The sequence below is a fragment of the Argopecten irradians genome, chromosome 16 (genome assembly GCF_041381155.1).
Source record: "Argopecten irradians isolate NY chromosome 16, Ai_NY, whole genome shotgun sequence".
Classification (NCBI taxonomy): Eukaryota; Metazoa; Mollusca; class Bivalvia; order Pectinida; family Pectinidae; genus Argopecten; species Argopecten irradians.
This window is the reverse complement of record NC_091149.1, coordinates 8,378,859-8,402,589: the sequence shown is the minus strand read 5'-3', so window position 1 is coordinate 8,402,589 and position 23,731 is coordinate 8,378,859. Positions and strand designations below refer to the sequence as shown.

General features: G+C 33.1%; 3 protein-coding genes across 4 annotated transcripts in view; 1 reads left to right on the top strand and 2 right to left on the bottom strand.

Annotated features, from left to right (window-relative positions):
• Positions 1-8,627, bottom strand: part of LOC138310444 (outer dynein arm-docking complex subunit 2-like) — a 31,620-nt gene extending 22,993 nt beyond the window's left edge. The window contains exons 1-13 of one of the 2 annotated variants that reach the window (XM_069251666.1): positions 8,477-8,627; positions 7,635-7,898; positions 7,099-7,271; positions 6,199-6,451; positions 5,881-5,987; positions 5,258-5,400; positions 4,532-4,645; positions 3,276-3,508; positions 2,670-2,723; positions 2,123-2,279; positions 1,596-1,742; positions 865-1,074; positions 64-297 (exon numbers count right to left, since the gene is read on the bottom strand). In XM_069251666.1, the coding sequence (XP_069107767.1) occupies positions 64-297; positions 865-1,074; positions 1,596-1,742; positions 2,123-2,279; positions 2,670-2,723; positions 3,276-3,508; positions 4,532-4,645; positions 5,258-5,400; positions 5,881-5,987; positions 6,199-6,451; positions 7,099-7,271; positions 7,635-7,864 (2,055 nt within the window). In that variant the 5' untranslated portion in view covers positions 7,865-7,898; positions 8,477-8,627. The remainder of the gene's footprint in view (positions 1-63; positions 298-864; positions 1,075-1,595; positions 1,743-2,122; positions 2,280-2,669; positions 2,724-3,275; positions 3,509-4,531; positions 4,646-5,257; positions 5,401-5,880; positions 5,988-6,198; positions 6,452-7,098; positions 7,272-7,634; positions 7,899-8,476) is intronic. The other variant, XM_069251667.1, reaches the window with a different exon arrangement.
• A 3,203-nt stretch (positions 8,628-11,830) lies between these two features.
• Positions 11,831-13,596, bottom strand: LOC138310446 (protein N-lysine methyltransferase METTL21A-like). Its single transcript, XM_069251669.1, has 3 exons — positions 13,273-13,596; positions 12,630-12,741; positions 11,831-12,232 (listed from the first exon to the last, which is right to left on the bottom strand). Exons 1-3 carry the CDS (start codon positions 13,540-13,542, stop codon positions 11,832-11,834), a joined length of 783 nt encoding a protein of 260 aa, XP_069107770.1. The 5' UTR covers positions 13,543-13,596; the 3' UTR covers position 11,831.
• Positions 13,597-13,752: 156 nt separating this feature from the next.
• LOC138310445 (uncharacterized protein C7orf57 homolog) lies at positions 13,753-23,716 on the top strand. The gene is made up of 7 exons (XM_069251668.1): positions 13,753-13,902; positions 16,299-16,481; positions 17,303-17,426; positions 18,181-18,483; positions 19,183-19,407; positions 21,261-21,380; positions 22,156-23,716. The coding sequence occupies exons 1-7, from the start codon at positions 13,866-13,868 to the stop codon at positions 22,226-22,228; spliced, it is 1,065 nt and encodes a 354-aa protein (XP_069107769.1). The 5' UTR covers positions 13,753-13,865; the 3' UTR covers positions 22,229-23,716.
• Positions 23,717-23,731: the final 15 nt, after the last annotated feature.

Genomic DNA, 23,731 nt, shown 5'->3' with positions numbered 1-23,731 from the left:
TTCGTGTCATATCAGAGACACAAAAACAATTTCTACTTTTCGGCATATTGTGGCCGTGCTTACCTCTGATGCACATTCCTGAAGAGTTCCTACGACTGGGATGAGCATGTCTTCATGGACAGACTTGAGGAGTTTGGCGAGGAGTGGGATGGCGCCCGCCTTCCTCATGGCCTCTTTGTTTTTCTTACTCTTACTACAGCTCCACAGGGCCAGGGCACCACACCGCGCGACCTCAATATCCTTCTCAATCTCAGGGGTCATGTGACTGGTCAGTGACGCACAGTCCAACAGTCCAACCTATTACAGAGAAGGTCAAGTCAGTACTGTCTTGATTCGCTAAAATCAGGATTTCAGGATTTTTTATGTATTTGGACAATATTTGTTGACTTAAAATTTTTGATATCTATGTTCAAGGCCTTAAAACTGAACATCTATTCAAGTAATGTTGAAATAATTATAGCATGAATTTCATTTCAAAATATTTTATTAAACAATACAAGTTATACAGGAATTACAGAGAAAGATATTATATTATTGTATTGATAAATGGATTAAGACAACAGGCAAAGCCTATATAGGTTCTCTCCAGTAGGAATAGCATGAATCAACTGATAGACAAGATAATTCATAGGAGGCATTTTACAATTCTGCAGTGTTTTGTTGATTTTGGTTATGTCTTGTTGAAAGTGGGATGAGATACCCATAAATATAAAGTAGTTATAGAGGATTGGCAATTTTTTCATTACTAATCAGCAGACTATAATTTGTAATTTTTACTCAAGTTTCATCTTAAAAATTCAAGTCATTAACCATAGAAGTTACAGAATTACTCCTGATAAAATTTTGTTTCTAAACTATAATTACCAGTTTCTTTATTCCTCCATGTTGCCTGACTGTCCGTCGCGCACGGCGGAATTTGGCTACATTGGCAATGGTTTCGGCAGCCAAACATTTGAGATCCTTGTCAGGGTCACGGAGAATCTTGACCATGGTCTGTAGCCCTCCGAGATCAGCTATTGCACGACGAATTTGGGTATTACGTGAAATTTCTTTTAATATTTTAAGAGAACCAATCTGTAAAAAATAAATAAATAAAAAATATTTTAGTGATTCCTGAAAACACAGACTAAAAAAATCCTTCATCAAGATATGATGTCTACATTACTGGAGGGTTGGATAAATCAATGGTATTGTACTTTAACTGCATCATTTTTGGATTTTGAAACCCTTGTGTCACAGAGTGAATTTAAATGGAGATGTGTTTGATATTTTCCATTAGCTATCAGTAAAGACTTCAGTCTTGTCTTGGAAGCTGTGGGAATGGCCTGATGAAATTGTTGAACTAAATTTTTTGTAAAAGTTTTAAATTAGATATTAAACAAACTCTTAAACTAAAATGATCTCCCCCTAGTTTATATAAATATAGAAATGACAAAGCCCATTTTTATTGATAATATGAATCTGCTGGCCAGTATATAGCTATACAAAAAGCTTATCAATCTAATAACATAAATTAGAAATAAAAATAAAATAACCGACATTTAAAGAATGATATACGGTATACAATATGTATGTGACAGTAGCTTATATCTCACCTTGCATTTGATATCCTCAGTGTCCAAGAGATTGATGAGTACTTCAAGTCCTCCAACGTCCCTAATGGCTAACTGACAGGTTTCCTGAGCCAAGTTAAAGTCCCGCATGGCACATAGAGCGATGATGGTGGCAGTTTGGTTACCTCCCTTTAACAAATAAATAACATTATGAAGCAAAGTAAAATAACTTTCCCCTAACAAATAAATGTGAAACAAAATGAAGCATAGGCAATGTTACATCCTTTAAACAAATAAGTTGATGAAGCAAAGTAAAGTTACCTCCCTTTAACAAATAAGTAACGCAACAAAGCAAGGCAAGGTTATCTCCCTTTAACAAACAGGACCACACTTTCTTTTAATAAACAAATGGCAAATTTTATCACAAGTGATGAATTTCTTCCCTTTAATGATGAAATAAGATTTTTGTTCATACAATAACAATATATGACATTGGATAGACTGACAATAAAACAAATAAGATTAAAAAAGAACTTTAAGAGACCTTAAATCTTATCAAGCTTATATACCTTGAGATACTTGACAAGTTTCTGGATCTGCCAGTATTCTGATGGAAGGTCGGCGTTAGTCTCGCTCCGTCGCTCTACAGCCTCTTCCTCTTCTTCGCTCTCAGTAGAGCTCTCACTGAACGAGTCCTCGGCGTCAATGGGGGTCTTGGTTTTCATCCTACAAAACAAGGCCAGATATATGGAGATATGTTATCATCAAAATATTGGAAGTATATTTCATTGAGCTACAGTCAAACTTGCCTTACCGACTACCTCTGTATAAAGACCACTTGCTTAATAAGACCACTTTCTCACTGGGTCCCAAATGATTATTTTCATTACAATTTGGTTTTATAGACAGTTTTAACTATAAATAAATAACTACTACAGTATAAAATGGTTTTCGATCTAATAATTTTAAAAACATGATTCTTAATTTGGCTATCCTTTTTCGTCATATTCTATTGGTCTGAGAAAAAAGGGGAAAGTAAGGTCTAAATCCAAGATTATAAACGTGGAAGGCACACTACCCTAAATAAGGAGAAATGGGAATCTTTTTCACTCTTACCTTGGAGTTGTTTTCTTTTTCTTGAGTCTTCTGTTTGGATCACCTCTTCCCTCACTATAAATATGAACAAATCATACATGTATAAATGAAAGAACACAACTACAGCAGCACAGACTGTTCTGTTCCTCATTGTTCTGAGATATGATTCACAAAAAGCAGCACGGGTAGGGAGTGATGCAAGTGCAACATGCACATATTATATGAATATTGTTAATGTATATATGTTAAATTAATATATATATTAAATATTGAGAAATTAAATTAAATTAAATATTTGTTGGTACATTCTTTAATATTTTACTGTAATCAACAACTGAGTCTAATAATAATGAGTAATAGATACGTTATATGTAAATATATTATGAAATTGTACTTTCCTGTTATTTATAAGTCAAAATTCTGTTATTTATAAGACAAAATTGCAATTTTATAAACTCACAGAAAATAATTGACTGTAAAACACCACTAAAAACTTAATACTTTTCATTAAAAAAGCAATTTAACTACAAAAGGAACAATAATGGCCTTTTAGAACTCTTTCTATATTTTGTATTCTTTCCAGCTTCTGTACCAGAATTAGTTATAAGTCTGAATCTATATACTTACTCAATTTTGTACTCCTCCATCCCCAAGGCTTTCCATTTGAGTGATGGTTCCAGACGTTTTTTCCTCTGTGTCTTTTGTTTTGTTTGTTTCTCTTTGTCCTGCTCGTCAGCTTCTTTCTTCCTGCGCTGCATGTCTGTTCTCTGAGTAGCCTGATCCACTTCATCATCCATTGTATCTTCATGGCGATGGTCCATAAACTTTTCCTTCTCATCCTGAACTTTTAGGGAGAAATCCTGCAAAAAAAAAATCCCATTCCATAACAGAAATATAGCTGAATTTCAGTAGTTGCAAAATGACTTTTTTTTTAATTTGGATTAAATGTTAAAAATAAGAATTTAACCTGTATTTAAATGAACAGATGTACAGTGTGTTTTTTTCATAAAGATTCTCCATCGCTGACAAATGATGTTTTTTCACCATCAAAAACAGGAGCAGACAATTTAGTATTTTTGTTCAGTTACAAATGTTACTTACTTTACACCATTACCACCATTGAAAAGTTTGAGCTTCTAATTTTACTTCAAGTTAAAAATATGAAAAAATAATTAATTGCATCCAAAAAAAATGCTGTGGCACTATATCCTATATGGAATTAAGTACTGATTACACATGCACCGAAGGCAAAATAAATAATTTGATACTAATTTTTGTGTTAATTAGACATAAATATACATGATTAAATACCAATTAATTACTGTTCAAACGATAAATATCATTTATGGTGTGTCGGCGGTGGAGCATCTTTTAAATATCATATTTAAGAAAATAATCAGACATAGAACCCAAATAAGAAAATTCTTTGAAATTTTCCCTCTCCACATCAGGTCAATATATTAAACAAATAAAATTTCTCAAACATGAAAATTACTGAAGTCAATCAATATAAACCAGATATAGGAGATATCATTGGAAATTTGAGGTAAAGTACAGTTAATCCTGTCTATAAAGGCTATCCAAGGTCGAACCAAGAAAAATGATCTTTATAACATAGTAGTCTTTATACAACGAATAGAGCAAATTGTGTTCCAATGGATCATTTCAGACCCTGAGAGGGTTTTATTAAGCAGGTGGTCTTAAAACAGAGGTGGTTGATAAGGCAGGATTGCAGACTGTATATATGTATTTTGTTAAGCACCTTCATTATTTTATTTTTATTTTTATCAAAACATACCAAACTCTGTTCATATGATACTGGAAAGAAACTTGATGAAAGATCCTCTATTTATGAATATGAAACTCTTTTATTAATACCGTACCTGGTTATCAATCATTTCTGCAAACTTTGGACTTTTCTGTTTGAGAAGCAGAACAAGCTCACGGCATGGCTCTCCCTCCCTATCGTACTGCATCTCACCTAAACCGTCGGGACCCTAAACACCAAAGGGGAATAAATATAATTAACTATTCATATTGTCATAGTTCCAACTTTGCATATCATGAATTTGTAAGAAAAATGTACATTCTTATCTTATTTCTAATTTTCTCATTTGATTTTTTATTTGATTTTTTTTTTTTTAACCAATGCCGCTATCATCAAACAATCATGGTTTATCTGAAATTTATCTGTTTAAATATTATAGTAGTAGTCAAAAGTCAAAACCTAAAGGTCATCAGTCAGAATATATAAAATGAACATGTACTACCATATATATTTGTATTTCGACATGTTCAGTTGACAGCCAAAATTATTTGTTAACATTAGACTTCAAATCTATCAATTGTAAATAAGAATCAGCAAGTGTTATGTAAATGTACTTATTTTAGCGTAGTCAAATTTTAATAATGCAAAAAAAACCCTGTAGATTATGACTCATTAGTGCAATTTGATAGTTCAATAACAGAAATAGCATTTACAAAATCTTGAGGTGTACATGACTTAGTGCCTCAAAGACAACGTGAAAAGTGGTAAAATAAAACTACCGCTAAAACAAATGTGTTTACAGTAAATATAATCTAATAGATTGAAATGGTTATTTTCTAACCTTGAAAACATAATATCCAGATGTGTTAGCCATGATGTAGAGAACGCCTGTATCAAATGGCTGGGCCTCAATGTAGGCGATATCACCATGGAGTTGTCTGTGTGTGGGGGCACGGCATCCGTTCTCAAACACAAATGTTGGGCCTACAAGGTCGCAAACATAAATAAACTTATACATTAACACTTCAGGATGTGAATTTTGTGAATTTCATTCTATAGAGATTTATTCAAAACCAATCACATTGGCCAGATTGTTCAAAAGGTGATTAAGCTTAATTATTTTATTAGTGAAATTTTCATTTCTTGTTTGTGGTGTGTGATTATAACTTTAATAAATTCAGCAAGTAAGTAAAGTAAGATGTTCTTAATAATCTTATAAAACTGTATAAAGTTGGTATATAACAAGAAATTATTTTACCTTGATTTGTAAATTTATCATCATTAAACTGTGATAAGCTTAATCACCTCTTGAACAACAGGGCCCAGGTTTGAAGCAGAAGCTTTGGTTTTGATTATACTAGAGAAACCAAATTAACAAAATCTGGGAATTAATTTGAAGAAATATAAAGGCATGCAGTTACATGTAAATTGTTCTAGCTGCTCTGACTCACAATGTTTACTTACCATAGAAGTCAATGCTTTTTAAGACACAAGTTTCCTCTGATGGACCGGATAGATCTCGAAGGTTTTTGACTTCTCCATCAACAGTGGATGGATTAAGACGAACTTCTCTGGAAGTGACATTAAAAATAAACATTTCAAAAGTTTGCCATAGAAATAAATTCAATATCATATAAAAAAAATGCTCATGAATGTATTCAAATGTAACTTCAGGCTGAATTCAATGTATTTTCTTTAAATGACCTAGTATTACTGTTAGTCTTCGACCAGAAACAAATTTAGTCATCAAATTCTGAATACTCATTCATGCGTTAGACTTACTTTGATATGAGAGAGATGCTCGTGTTCATCAGATCCTGATCAAGTTTAGACAACTGTAGTTTCAGTTTGAGTGTGGCTTTTTTCTCCTCGATCTCAGCCGACCTATCCTCGTTACCTTCTCCCTCACTGCTCTGCTTGCTCAGCTGTTCAATCTCCTTGGTGATTTCTTCTGTGAATCTGTAGATAGAGTTGTCTTCCCCTTCCACCGTAGCGAATCTGTCACCAAGTAAGTTTGCGACTGGATCTCTGTTGGCTGTGAGGAATAGATGGATTGTTATTGATATAACTTTCAGGCAATAATTGAAAAAGGTGAATGCTTAATGTTATATTTCGACTTAACAGAAAAAAAACATACAATAATTTAGCAGCTGACTCAACTTTTGTACATTCAGAACATTTTTTGTGACATTCTGACATGAATTCTCTATCAGTACTCGAGTGACTAGTAAGAAGCCTGAGCTTCAAATTCTTGTTGCTGTATAAAATGCACATGTTAATTTAGAAAAGAATATTAATACACAGATTTATAGCGATATTTCCTTATACATAATATTTATGTACCATGACATGAATGCTAAATTGTAACTTGATCTATCTTTACTATGTCCATATTTATCAAAACTCTCTAACTACATTGTGATCATTTCTGGCCCTTTATTATAATGTTCTTTGATATTTTCCATGTATTTCTCTTCAACATTTTTAAAGTTCATCTCAAAATTAAGAAGATTACAATATATGTCAATTGACTTAGTAATACCCACATAGATCAGTTTACAAGTACATGATGTTGTTTAAGAAAAATTCTCAGAAGCTTCTTCAAACGATTAATAAATAAGATCATTAATAGGTGCCAAATTCACTCTACACACTCACTGTTGATATATTTTGTATAATTACCTTCCAGACAGGCACGGATTTCATGTAGTTTCTTGTCACCAGCTGACTGAGATACTTTCTCCGCCCATTCCAGACTCATCACCTGACATTCATAAGATGAAGCATTCACCTTGATCAGTGAGAATAGATGGTTCTCCTTATCAGCCATCTCATCTGACACCAAGTCGTCTCCCCTAATTGAATAAAAAATAATCAAAATGACTAAGCAGTGGAAATGATGTTTAAACAAATTAAAACAAAAATTATTAATAATAAAAAAAAAACAAGAACAACAAACAAAGCATACACAAGTCTCCATATTATTTCAGATAAAGTGATAAATTATAAGTTATTTCAACAAGGTCAATTTTTCTGGTTTTTCTTTTCATTCAGAATAAAAGAATTTACGTCACTACCAAACTATATACTATATAAGCTCTCTTCCTCAAAAGTATTCACTAAAATTGAACCCAATAAAAATGAATTAATTTACAGTACATGTACTTAGTCTGGTTTATTTCTAGGAATAAGATTGATTAACAAGACAAATTTTTTACCTTTCTGAACAGCCTGCTGCTGAGAACTGACTTGGTTTTAAGGATGATTGCCATTTTAATGGTTTCTTGAACACAAGTTTTGATTCTGAAGGAAATTTGCTGCTGTATCCATCGATGAATTGTACAATGCGGTTCAGTAGTTCTTCGTTAATTTTTGTGAACTCTAATTTGCCTCCTGTTCCATCTTTAGCGGAGGTCCACTGGGCCGCTCTTGTGAATGCCTGACCCATCTTTGTGGTCAGTCAATCAATCTGCCTGGTAGACCTTTTCAACATAATTGACAAAATAAATTTCAATTTCAATTTTACACTAACATCATCATTTTACAACGTGCTGGCATCCATTTAAGTACATGAATATTATATGACAAAGTAATATGAAGTTGTTATAAAATATCAGTAAGCAAGTGCATACACTCAACAGAAAGTTTGGAAAACACTTGCACTCAACTTACTGTGACAACAATTCCAGTCATGCATAGACAAGCAAGTGAAGGAATTTTAATTGAGATACATATTGTACAACGTTGGGAAATTGTTCCTTATCTTCAATAATTATTTGCATAGCCACTCAAAATCGACTTGGCTAACAAATTGTTAGCATAATTGGTATCTGGATTACATTATCATTAGAAAAGAAAGGATCATAAGACAATATGACCTCGTAGAAAATTCGACAATAAATTTTGCACAGGCAGCCTAAACAATATTTTTTCTGTGATATTTTGCAAGAAATATGTAAAACTGTATGAACATATTGAATCCTTTGCTGTTAAAAATCTATTTAAATAAGAATGAGCTTTTGTTGTCCCTATAAAACAGTAGACATAGGTCGTTGCTTACCTTTTCTTCTTTCGTTAACTCTAATGCAGACAGCTCTAATAACAGGATGCCGCGTCGTTGCTAAGGTCATAACGCATGCGTTACCGGAAATCCAATATAGTCAGGGGAAGGAACTGTGACAATTTACTTATAGGTAGCGTGTATGTAATTCACAGGTATTTAGCCTTGTCGGATGAAAAATAAGTGTACATGTACATTGTATGTATTTTAACAGTTAGACGTATATTGGTATAAATTATAATGATATGTGTCTACTGTCAGATTATAAAACAATTATGAAAAAAAAATAAAAAAATTAACAACACCTATATCAAGGACTATATCACTTATAAATCCTTGACCTTTATTAATTCACAAAAATAATAGAAACACAGACTTATTTTTATTTCAATAAAGCACATACATTTTTACATGACATTATATTGCAATGTGGGCCTATGAGTTCAAATTAAAGTAAGTAAACAATACTTATAAGAATCTGATTCCTTAAAAATATAATGACATGTGGATGTACGTGAATTGTAACGCTACCCAAATTGAACCAGTTTTGGGGGACATCATATGCAAAGTAATTGTTTAAACATCTTTGTTGTAGTTGAATCAGGATTTTTATCCGATTTTTATCAAAAAGACGCCTTCAGTTTTCCGTTCGTGATTTGTTTAATTGTAAGAAGATTTATATAAAGAGAAATTTTAAATGCCCGGTCCATCAAATCAGTACATGTAATATGTAAATACCGAGATTTTTGGCGACATCCAAAAATATCATTACATGCCTATATATATATGGTATCAAGTGCAGGAATCAATATTACTGTCATGTGGAAAACGAGTTGAGTATTTTTTCAAATTGAAATAAGGATACATTGTAGTATCGTTTTTCGCGCACTTAAAAACTTTAAAGTCGGTCTTTGTAAAATAAAGAAATAAAAGAAATCACAAAACACATACATTAATTCAATGCTGAGGATCAAGTTAAGGTGATTTTAATACCTTCCCTTGTCCTATATACATTGTATCTGGCTGACGACTAACATGATACTTCAAACATTGATGACCGTAACATACATGTATATTATACTACGGTCACCAGTGTGTGCACATGTACTGCGGTTGCCGACGACATAATTTTTCTCGCACCTCACACATTATTTAAATATCACTTTGTTTTATTGGTATTATCTATGAAAAATAGATTACTTCTAATCAAATTAAGATAAGGAAAATGGCCGGTGATACGTGATTTTATCAGTATAAGTTTTTTTTTTTATTTTTTTTTTTTACCGTTTTCAGATATTGTTTTAGTAAAATGGCAAACAATTGTCAAAATTCAAAAATGTTGAAAGATGTGTTTTATTTTAAATGCAAGACATTCCATGATTTGGATAAAAGCAAAACAATAATGCTAAGTTGTAAAATATGAATTTTTGAATGATTTTAATAAAATTTACTGATAACAAAATATTGCCTTTAAAAACAATTTCTCGATACAATCGTCCATTTAACACTTGACCCGAGGTGTTCCTGACATTTCTGCATATTATAATGTTGCCGATAACGTCTTGCAATTATTTTTAGGACTGAATACTGATATTGGGCCTATGGCATATGAGCGAATGGGGAGCTACCTAAGTGTTCAAATGAATGACCTTGACATGCATTCAAGGTCACAGAGGTGAGATAAACTGAACTTTAAACTACGTTCTGTCAATAACTAAAATGTATAGAGACCTGATATGGGATTGTAGCATGTTGGGATGTAGGCCAACTATTGTAAAGTTTGTTCAAAAGAATAAACTTGACCTACATTCATAAATGTAGGTCACAGAGGTCAATAGGCTAAAAATAAGAAAATGACTTATTACGAACAAATAAGAGATCTAGAGATCTGATAATAATCCTGTAGTATGTTGGAATGTTTAATATATACATCATGTTTGACCTGTAATTTGCTTGTATGGGTGAATAATCTTGTCATATTGTCATTAAGTCTTTCACGTTCAGAAAGGTAAAACAGGCTAATATCTTTCAATGACTTCTAGTGAACAACTACATGTACATGTAGTAGACATAAAATGATCTGATATTTGGCCTTTAGCAGGGTGGGTAGAAGGATTAACAATTCATTGAAACTAATTACCTTAACCTTCATTCAAGAGAACAGGGACAAAAAGGACTTTAAATAACTTCTTCTTGGGAATAACTAATATAAGATCAGGTCTAGAGACTTGATATTGGGCCTGTAGAATGCTGGAATGAATGGCTACCAAATGAATGACCTTTTAAACATTCATTCAAAGTCAAAGGGATCAATTACCTAGTAACAAAAATCTTAAATGGGGAGCTAGAGAACTCCCTTGTAAAAGTTACCTACTTTTAGAATTGCTGACGTGTTAATTTCGTATGCAATGAGTCCTGTAGCATATATCATTTTTGAACAATGAAACGCAAAACAAATCTGTATAATTACTCCCCAAATACTATTGAGGATAGAAAGTGGGATTTTGTACATCTATCTGGTTGCATTGACACAGGCTTTATTTTAACGTAAATTTTCATAATCTACAAGTACTGCAGGTCTTGTGCTGCAAAAACTGTGATTATCTTTAAAAATATGTGTGTGTGTGTAGAAATATGCAAAGGTTCCTTGCGGAGATAAAAATTTAAATTAATTTTTTTATTTGTTTCCAATTGACCAATGTACATTTATGTAGCTGCCATATAGTAATGATTGTTCAAGTCCGGGGTGGATGAGTGGTTAAGATATGTCACGACATATTACAACAAGCAAAACAACCCTGGCTCTTAGCAGGACTTTAAACTAATTCAATAAGAGTTGTTCAACGTCGGAAAATATCAAAACCTTTTTTGATTGTGGACTTTTCGTCCTTTACATCTCTACTAATGTTGTCAGCTCAAAAAAGTTTCAAATGTTTTTTTCCAGAATGGCAGTTGTGAGGGCAATGGGCAATGTTGGAGACAGACTCACCAAAACCAGGATTAGTTTAGGGCAAGTTTCGGATTAATCCATCAGGTGAGCAGTACATAAAATGTGAAAACTATAAGGATGACTAATTCAAAAGTCTGATATGTTTTTTTTTGGTTTTTTTATGAATTTAAAACGAAATATGTTTTTGGAGGTGATATGTGGAGGCCATCATGTATTTTGGAGAACTAGAAAAATAATAATATTTGAAAATGACTAGCTTGTGACATTATCATTTTAGCTCCAACCAACATGTAGAACTTTATGAGAACAAATGTGAAAAATTTACAGACAAAGCATGATGGTTATAGGTCTTCCCGATCCTTTGAGTCAAATACGTATCAAACAAAACATATTTAAAGCATGGAATTATTTTACTTTCTCTTTATTTTTCTGTATGAGTTTCCCAAGATAGATCTTCACATCACGAGATGAATCATAAAATATTTCCTCTAAAGTGAAATGTTGTCTCATCATTTCGAGGAACTGTTTATCCCGATCATACCTGTAACGCCAGGACAAAAGCACCTTGGTATTTTCATGACAAACTTGTAAAAAAGTTTTCAAGAGATCATCAAACAACTCCTCGATGTAGATGATATCTGCCCCAAGCACAATATCATAGTCTGCTGAGTAATCTGGCCAGTCTTTAGTCCAGTCAAGGCTTTGAACACGTACTTCTAAACCAGGAATGCTCTTTATGTTATCATCCACAACTTCGTTTATATAATCCAAGGCTTCATCTAGATCTGTAATTGTCACTTTTCCGCCTATAAAACAAAAGAATTTATGAAATTTTATCTTCATTGTCATATAGTGATGATCATGTACAGATAATCACTATTAAGGTTCATTTGATTACAATATGCTGAGAACTGAAAAATAAAATGAGATTCAGTTTGAAGCATATTTAAAAAAAGTTCCATGTCAACAAAATTAACTAGAAGAAATAATTATCTTGACAATAGCATGATAAAACAGTATGAGATATACAAATACCTGAGCATAACAAATCTGCATTATTTTTTCTTTATAAAAATTGACTCCATATTTTGGTAGAGAACTCACAAATTTCAATTTTTTGAGTCCCAGAGCTCTTTAAGTCAAAGCTGGAGAATGTGATGGTTTTGGATTTATTAATGAAACAGAATGAAAAAAAACACCCACCTAACAACGCTGCCACTATTCCAACAATCCCAGATCCTGCTCCAAGCTCTATGATAAGTTTGCCATTGACAATATCCTTATTCTTTTCCAGATACTCACACAAAACGACCGCCTGTCAAAGAATGTCAGGGTACAAATAACAATTAAAAATTAATACACATATATATCAATATAAATGTAGATTGCATAAAGTCTATAAAACCAAGGAATGAAACACCCAGACTTATCTAACTAATAGGCTTGACAAAACTTTAATACAATAATTAAATTAGTAAATAATTAATTTAGTGTTCAGAGGTGCTGGGTTAGAATTCTGGTCTGCCCACTTCATTTTCTCCATGAGAAGCATTGAAATATATGTATTGGTTCTGAATTTTAATACAAGAAAGTGTATATATATATATATACTCTATATTACATTCGTGTTGACTCACAGTCCGGCCCAGGACTCAAACTCATCAGCTATACATAAAATGTATTCAGTCTCCGGCGTGAAAAACTATGGCTCTACGGACTGAGCCAAAGACTCAGACGACCATATTAATTTTAACATTGTTAGGTAAATAAATAAATAAATAAATAAATAAATAAATAAATAAATAAATAAATAAAATGAGTCTTTGATTATCTTTAATATACTCACAGCATCCCAAACAACAGCTGCAATGCCCAAACCTTCCCAGTCTTGTTTTATAACTAACTCCTTGCCTACAAACAAGAATTTCCTGTTTGGTTTGTGGAATGGGGATATCTTGCTTTCATCATAAATAACTACCGCCTGTGACGCCATGCCCTTCTCTTCAGATACACACCTATCTGCATCACAACTACCGTTATCGGCACAAACGAGTATAATCTGAATCAAAAACAACAAAAAACATCCTAATGTTTGCCCGTAAATATACGTGACCATGTGGTAAAATGTACAATGTACCTATCGAGCAAAAGTGAAAGTAGAACAAACCGGAAGTAATTTGTAAGAATTAGTTTCGTAACAAGTTAATGTGGCGAAACGTTTCTAAATTTTAGTGGTCATATTATTTTTGTAGTCTTTAATATTATCTTATCTTTGGCTGTTCCTAATCTTTGTGTTAAAAGTGTAATTGATCAACATATTGAGAAATACGAAACTAACATACTGCTGTGAACGTCGTTTCCATGGAAGCATGTACACGAATCTGACGATTGTCAACATTGTAAGCACACTATAGACAGTCCACGGTACCATTAAATACAATGGCTACAACAACAGCCAAGAAAATAAAGGAAGCTGGTAAGTTATTTATTTATCTCTAGATTGTGTCGCTGCATGATAAGTAAATTAAATAGTCAATGGAATAAATTACAGACAAAGTCTAATCATCTGTACAACTGTACAAATCGACTTGTCATGCCTGTCGCGAGTCCGATCTGTTGATCCATCTGTAGACACATCTATCTACCAGGTACAGCGCAGATGACATTGTTATACAATACCATAACCCTTTGCAATGCATTGTAAATGGGGCCATTCTAATAAAAAAAATGGCGTCCCTCTGCATCATGGACATTCAGAAAAAGGAAGGGAGCCCTTTTAATTTCTGTGTTTAAAAAGGATACTGACAGCACAATCTACTGTATGATACAGTAAATTAAGTCTACTGTAGGGACGGTGTAAACGCAAACCCTGTTGTAGTTTAGTTACGTCAGGAGTACCTCAAGGAACCTCTTTGGGCCCAATACTCTTCCTTATATACATAAACGACTTCCCAGAATACATCAAACACAGCACCCTCAGACTCTTTGCCGATGACAGCATATTATACAAAACCCTGCATAACACACAAGATGCACTTAAATTACAAGAACATCTAGACGCAGCAGGTAGGTGGGAGGAAGATTAATTGGTTAATGTCCTTCCACCCGGACAAGTGTAACGTCCTCAGCATCTCAAACAAACGCACATTACCACAAAGACCAATTATACATACAAACTCCACGACCATGGAAAACCTCAGCTGGACCTTACTACAAACCTGCAGAACAAGAACACGTTTAATTTTATTTTATAAAATCATACACCATCATGTGGCAATAAACTATATTCAAATTCTTCATCTGACAGACTACAGGACCAGACAATCACACCCATTCACATATAGACTTATATAGTTGCCACCAAGGACATATTCAAACATTCATTTTTTCCACACACAATTAAACAATGGAACATCCTACCGGTGGCTACTGTACACTTGATGTCTTCAAATCACATATCCTAAAAACAGAACTTGAAGACCTAAACCCCACTCCCTAAAATTCTATCATATTTTTATCTTATAAGTATACTATATAAAAATAATTTTAAATTATTATAAATTTGTTAATTTGGCATCAGGCATGAAATTAAGTTTACTAATTATTATGACTTCATCAATGTTCAAATATCTTAAAAAGATTGTTTTCTGTGAATGCTGCTCTCCAGTTTGTAAATTAAGCAAAAAAAAAAAAAAATTAAAAAAAAAAGGAAATAATATTTATAAATTATATTATTATACCTCATGTTTATAACACTGTCTTTGGAGTCCTTTTGTATCTCTGTGCTTATAAAAAGGATATGGAGAGAACGTAAGTTACGCAACCCTGAAAGTGACATAAATAAAACCTTAAAACATGTGCAGACATGGACAGCGCTTAATTAATTCAGTACATGTACAGAGCCTTCAGTAAATAATTTCTTTCTTCTTTCCCAAAATTGACATACATGTATCTATAGTCACTTGAAAAACTGGATTAACATATTGTTTATAATTACAGATATCGTAGGTATTTTGTAACTGATTATCATTGATAAATGAAATGATGACTTCATACACTATATACCTACATGTATTCAAAATAAAGGGCGATGACAAATAGAGAGAGATATGTATCTTAAGAAGCATGTATCCCTACTAGTTACATTATACTGACAGTAAACACACTGAATCTCATTAAAGATGCTCCACCGCCGACAGAGCATTAATGATATTCATCAATTTAACAACAATTGCTGTTTAATCGTGTATATATACCGGTATGCCTAACAACACAAAAAATGATTTATTTTGCTTTTGGTGCATGCCCAATCAATACATCATTTCATATTGAACATAGTGCCATGGAATTTTTTCGGGATGCAATTAATTATTTTCAATAATTTTGTCTTGAAGTAAAATAAGAAGCTCAAACTTTTTAATAGTGGTAACGGAGTAAAGTAAGTAACTTTTGTAACTAAAGAAAAATGCTAATTCCTCTGCTCCTGTTTTTGATAGCGAAAAAATGTCATTTGTCAGCGATGGAGCATCTTTAAGCAATAATGAATATATATGTATATCTTTGGTGTGACTTAACCAGAGGACAGAACCCAGAGCCTTACCAGATAATTTCTCTCAAAGGCAAATGTTCAACTCAAGGCCAAAAGTGAGGCAGTATAAAAAGTGATATTAGGATGAAGGGAAACTTTACAAAGAACCCAAAAATTAAGTCACCTTTTACAATCATGTAATTAGGCAGATGACACAACTCAAAACTTTGCCTAATATTCATTTACAACCTGTGTATTTACTGTTTACAGATATCACAATTCAAAACTTGGTCTACGTTCATTTACGATGTGTATTTACTATTAATTAAACCTTGTTTCTATAGGCTGGTTCTACCATGCCCCGGCCAGGAGGAAGAATGTTGAGCCAGTGTTGGTGCCACCGACCTCCCAGATTCCAGGGCTCAATGATCCTATAGAAGGAGAAATGGCCGGAGATCAAGTGAGACCGCTGTACAGAGACACAGACACAAAATATATACGGCTGGCTAAACAAGGCGGCAGACAGAGTAAGTTTTAAGGGTAGATGTTGGCTAGGTATTCAATTTGTTTTAATACCTGGAAGACATTTTGAAAGAAAAAACATGAATCATCTAAAAGAATGAATTATACATATGATTGTAGAATAGTGATGGAATCACTAATTCCCAGTTCTTATTTTGAAGCACTGCAAAGGACTAGGTATGGTAAGGGTCTTTTGTGGCCCCCAAATCCGCTATTTTTCAAAGTCTGTTATTTTAAGATGTTAATCTTGCATTTGAAATATTAACTACATACCTGACATATTTGATAGTGCTATTAGGTAACATAGCAGTTCTAGTTGGCATAGCAACCATTTTTATTATTCATAAATTATGCAAAATGTGAAAATTTCATCGAAATTGGCCTTTTTTATGCAGTTTTTCATCTAGTTAACATAGAGCGCATTCTAGAACAAACTTTATATTTCTCTAAATGATCTATTCTTTGTGTCTGCTAATTCCCTTAAAATATAAAGATTGTTCTAAGTTGCGCTCTATTGCTTTTAAAAGAAAAACTATCAAAAATATGCCAAAATTGACCAAATTTTCAAATTTGCATAATTTATGCAAAGTTACCATGGTTATATAGCAAAAACATACTTTCTGTCAACAAAAATATTGTGAAGTTTTTATCGGGGGCGTATTCAATATTTCAAACGCAGTAACTTCATTTCTAAATACTTAATTTGAAATTTGGTAGATTTAGGGGCCAAAAACAGCCATTACCATACCTAGTCCTTTGGTGTTTTCTTTTCTTGTAATTTCATTTCAAACTGAATAATATTTAATTCTTTCACCTGCAATTTCAGATTTGCTACAGTTTAAAGAAAATCCTAAAATGTCTGAGAAGCCATGTGTTGGATACCCACGATCAGAATGGTTCTATCTGGAGGACAATGCTATAGAGGACGCTGCCACAGAGCCAGATACAAAGTAGGTAGCCAAGCCAATTTTAAATTTATTGAAAGCAAGAGTTGTTTTCCATGAGTCTTCATTTTCATCTATAATATTAGGGACTAAACATTGTGACCTCTAAAGCTAGCAAACTATATAATGCATGTCTTCACACTTGGAAAATCAAGAAGTTTTTTTTTAGCTCAGAGGTATTTGTAGCTATTTACATCAAGGTCATAATACATTTACCCCATCCAGGAAAAATTCATCCTCAATTTTTCTAAAGTTAACAGCCTTGCCCCTGTGGCAAGGCTGAGTATCATCGTAATAGACCATATGATTTTACATGAATTTTATCACAGTGTCAGCTAGAGAATCAAACTTAGGAATTCAGCCCTGCTAGTCTTTACAATAATTGCCTGATTAGCTTTAAGTTAGTTAGCCTTGAATTGGTATGTCACTTGTATATCACCGGCTTCACAAAACATGTTAAAGTTTAATTATAAGTAAAATCATATATACACTTTATAATAAGCCGCAGTCTAATTCCTAAAACACACACAGCACTTCATACACGCAACACACCCAATACATGGGAGGCCATCCTTACATGACCTTAGTTGTTGTTACATGTAGGACGTTAATTAAGTCAAACAAAAGGACAAACAATGGATATTAGGATTCTCTTTCTACAGTTTGATCTTTGACAAACATACAGAAAACACTATGTACATGATATTTGATAAAACTTAAATGCATACTGACAATGAATGAATTTGCATTTTTTTCTCAGTAAGTATGAGTTTCGTGTCCCTGAGTATATGGCCCATGATGTCCATCAGCCATCGACAGATGATGGCTCCCTTAAAGGACGCACACCATATGCGTATGATAGACTGTCTGCATATGACAGAGAAGGCAAGAGTCTGAAGGACAAGACTCTGAAGCTACCAGAGGTCAAAAGGTCAGGGTATGGGGTGAGGATAGCCAAACCCCCCAGAGTAAAGTCCCAGCACCAGGAACGTACGAAACCTTCAGATGTAGCTAAGATATCTCAGCTGGAGAGAGAAAGACCACATCTTAAATATCTACCTCTGTAAGAATGAACTTTGTAGTTGTTTTTTTTTCTTTATTAAGCATTACAGTAAAACACGTTTCTAACGAACATGCTTATGAAGAATTTTCATTCCCCATCAAGGTTTCTGTAAGTTATTACCAATATATGTGTAACAAACTTTGTTTATAGCGAAGCAATTTTGTTGGTCCCCAGAGGCTTGTTAAACCATGTTTTACTGTTTCTAACAATACTATGTATATTAATGAAATGTATGTTTAAAGGGAGGATGAATGTCAAATGGACAATATAGCAAGTTAAAGCAAGCGTGCTAGCCATTATTTTTGTCGAGTAGATAGAAGGTTATGATTGACCGGAGAAAAAAGCTCCAAATTTTGTACATCTCTTAAAAATGATGTAGAAGAAATAAGATGTGGTCACTATAGTGGCTTAGTTGTTCAAAGGTTAGTAAAATTTTCAGTTCTCATTTGCTGCAAAATTTGTGATTATATATGTTCTAAAATCAGCACGTAAGTAAAGAATGGAGTTCTTAAGAATCTTATAAAATTTTGCAAGATTTGTATAACCAGAAATTATTTAATATTAATTTGAAAATTGTCCCTAAACTGTGATTAACCTGATCACCTTTTGAACAACTGGGCCCAGCCCTTTTAATCAGGTTGTATATATTTTGCTTTATATATGTTTCAATAGTTTTTCCTTTGACACAAATCTTTTCAGACCAGAAGAAGAGAAGGATAAAGCCAAAATGTCCAAACTCTTGTCATTTGCATATGACAAAGAATGGCAAGACAGGATTACTAAATGGCAGGCACAGCAGGACAAAGTTCGAGACAAACACCGTGCCCTCGTGGCAGCGGACACTCAGATGGACAAAGAACCAATCAACACAGAGTACAGAACAACAATTGGCAAACAGCTAGGCAGTTCTTACAGACGTTCTGAGTAAGTGGACATATCTATGCAAGATATTTAGTAAGAAAGTGTCTATAAAAACATAAAATTCCTAAATTCAGAATTTGTTTGCATTTCCTACACTCAGGTATAGCTAAGTATTAAGTGTCAATTTTAAGTTTTGGAGTTCTGTGTTCACTTTTATCACATAATCCACCTGATATCCAGTGATTTCTCCCGTGTAATATTTTTGCGTATGTCACAAGTGTGATATGACCTGGAGTAATTTTCATTGGCTAGAAATTCATTCATTGTGACGTCAGACAGAAACAATAAAATGATGTCAGGATTACGATGACGACGGATCAAAATGGCGGCCTCTGCTTGATTCACCAAATACTTTTTGACGTGAATTTCTTTGTTATGTAGATATTTGTAGTTATGTGATGAAAAGTATCTTAAATTTGTGTTCATTTCATAAGAGATTTTATGAAACTCGTCTCGAAATTTTAATTTTTCCTCGCTGAGGCTCGCAAAAATTAAAACCTCTTACGACTCATTTCATAAAACCTCATATGAAATGAACACTCATGTAAGATCCTATATGTGAAAAGACTTTTGAGGATAGGAATTCCCTCAATCATTTGTAGTCGATAGATACTGGTCCTGGTGCTTGAGATTCTTCTCCTTTCTTCACTGTTTTACCTCAGTCAGAAATTTACCTTCCATCACTCACTGAGTTGTCGCAATAGTTGTTTTGGCGACCATAGAGTTATCTCCCCTATATCAGGCAACAACCAATTGAGTTATCTCCCCTATATAAGGCAACTACCCATCGAGTAATCTCCCCTATATCAGGCAACTGCCCATTGTGATATCTCCCCTATATTAGGCCACCATCCATCGAGTTATCTCCCCTTTATGAAGCCACTTATTGAGTTATCTTCCCTTTATCTGGCCATCACCTATCAAGTTATTTCCCCTTTATCTGGTCATCATATGTTAAATTATCTCCCCTTTATCAGACAACCACCTGTTCACTTTTCTCCCCTTTATCAGACCACCACCTATTGAGTTATCTCCCCTTTATCATATCACCACCAATTGAGTTGTCTCCCCTTATCAGACCACCACCCATTGGGGTAGATCTCCCCTTAATCAGGCCAATCTCCCCTTAATCAGGTCAATCTCCCCTTAATCAGGCCACTACCTGTTGAGTTATCTCCCCTTTATCAGGCATTTATGTATTGAGTTTTCTCCCCTTAATCATGCCATCACCAATTGAATTATCTCCCCTTACCAGCCCCCCAGCCATTGAGGTATCTCCCCTATTTCAGGCCACTGCCCATTTATTTATCTCCCTTTTATCAGACCTATCAATTATTGAATTATCTCCCCTTGATCAGGCTGCCACCTGTTGAATTATCTCCCCTTTATCAGCCCACCACCCATTGAGTTATCTCCCCTTTATCAGACCACTACATGTTGGATTATCTCCCCTTTATCAGATCACTTTTCATGGGGTAGTGATCTTTCTGTTGGTCTTTACCCAACAATAATATCAATCTTTTTGCAAACTAAGGAGCAAACTATCTGATGTTTCATGTACAAGATGTGGTTTAAGATTTGTGTCAATGTCATTGGATACTTTAGTTTCTCTGCCAAGAAATAGATGGAACACAACACAAAAGTTACTTATTGTTTGTCCTATCAACCTATTTTGTGCTATCATTTTTGCCCAGGCATGTTTCACCTATATATACAGTGCTTTTAGGCATTTATATCTTAATATAACTTTTCAATTTAAATAGCTGATTCCTGCATGTGTTGTAGCCTTACCCTACTCTACCATAATTTTACTGGTTCTGCAGCTTCCAGCTATTAATTGTAATGTTCTGTTTAAGGAAAGGGAAAAAACAAGGTGAACAGTCTTATTCTACACAATCAAACCCAGAACAACAACCAAGTGATCGCAGTACAAAAGGAATGTCAAAGAAAGAAAAAGAATTGTTTAAATTGTCCAGGTCAGTTGTTATTTCAGTCTTAAATGTTCACTGATTGCATAAACGATACAGTATAAATAGTGTAATATTAATACGTTAGATCATTTACTGGGATTTGTGACAATGTATGTGGTATTTATAATAAATAAATTACATAAATAGTATACCATAAAAAGTATAATATCAATATATTATATCATTTATTGGGTTTCGTTGCACAATGTATTTGTTATTTATTACAAATTATTAGTATTAACTTAAAGTGAATAGTCGGGCAATAAAACCAGTCTAAATGCGTTCATTGGCCTTCCAAAAGTTCTCACATATGAATACAACGGCCAAGTTCTGCTTAGTTCTGACCATTAAAGTAAAAAAAAGTTGAAAGCATTGAAAGCGAGGCTGCGTGGAAATGTAACAACGGACATAGTGAACCGGGAGGACGTTTTAGAATTTCCATACTTTAAATTAATTTCTTCGTACGCAGACAGATTTTGACGAGAGATTTTATTTTTCCATTTCATAAGAAATTATACTGGATACATTCACACCATTTTTACCGACATTAGCCATCCTTGCCCGACTGTTCACTTTAACTTATCTATGTAAACCAATGTTAACATTACTTTATTACTATGATGCTATCAATTATCTGATCTACCTGCAGTACAGATAAAAAAAAATTCTCGTCAAGCTGCCCTCTCAATTCTGACCCATAATGTACCATGAACATGTTTAGAATGTCACTGATTAGAGAATTCTCCATTTTTATAATTTTTTTTTCTGAATTTGCTTTCAGATTCAAGAACGTACCTTCCAAGGTTGACTCATATAACGCTGTAAAGGACGTGCCAGTGGTCACTGCTCATTAATCTTATTAGAAACCAACATAAAAAAATAATAATAAATAAATGTCCCTTTAAAAACAAAATGTATAATAATGACAATGTCAATACACTGAAGAAGGTAAAACTTTGATGAAACTGAAGGAAAAAAACTATTTTTATTACTTTTACCCCATTCTTTTACTTCCATTTTTTTACTAGAAATATTGATTCTAAAGAATTGATGTTTACATTTAACATAAGTGCAATATAAATGAGGTAATTTTCTGTTGTCCCATTTGTAAGCCAGCTGGTATTGTAACACATAAAAAGTCTTCTAAATTCATGTTTTATGAAGAAAAACATTGCATTCTTCCTTACAATAAACCATCCTTTTATTTTATTCGTTACTTTGAAATTCATTGAAAGAGAATAATAGTAATAATATGTATTTTACGCTCCTTAAAACATATTAATTACCTTTCTGGTTATACAGATTGTGTTATTACTCATATTTTACTCAGACTTCACAAAGAAGTGAAACGTTATACTTATATCTGTTAATTAAGAACTTACATTTCTGTGTGAGAGACGACATATGTGAAAAGAATGAATGGCGAATGCGTGTGCTATATTTGTAGGAAATTTCCAACATAGTAAATTTCAGTGCTATTTTCTATATTCATAATTTTGCATAAAAATGTGAGCCTACATGTATATAATGTTTAACATTTTGTAAGTTAAACTTGATTTCAAGACTATTTTAGTATAGACACAGAAAAGTAATGTCTAATGTAGGGTATATTAATTTCATGCGTCGCAACTACCAAAATGGAAAAATACCAAAAATTAAGTCTCTGTCAAAAATTTCCTAAAAAAAATTATGTGGTAGAAAAAGAATCATCGCTATACAAAATATTGTTATTAATTGTCTTCCTTGTGGTTTATTTCATTCTTCTTTATAGTACTGATTTTGCGTTTAATTATTAAAAGCATTTTATTTGAATTTGCTTTTAATTGTTGTTAGTGACAATTGTGTATTTTTAACGCTCGTTACTCGTATCACATTAGATGAAATTATGAAAATAAATTGTGAGTAGATGTCAAAATATTTGCTTAACGATATGAGAGATGAATGGAAGGGACTAAAGATATACTGATTACTGACATACATTTAGTTAAAAAAGGAAAGATAATTATATATGAAATAGAAAAGTATAAATTATTAAGCCAAAACCGGTTTGATATACAGTACAGTATATTAATTTTATTATATTTCAAGCCAAAGTCCATGCTATTCTTTTTAGAAAACATAAGTATTACTGCTTGTTTTAGCCAAAAAACATGCTCAATTTCTGAATTGAATTTTGCCTCCCATCGAACGGAATGGACAGTAAGCGATTTAACTGTTATACTGTTTATCTTCAGCATAATGAATTAAGACTTGTAGATGTATTTCGCAATGTCCAAACTCGGTATCAATGTGAAGAACTACGATCCTATGAGATGGTCAATAAAATTGAATATATATGAAAATTTCAGACAAATTTT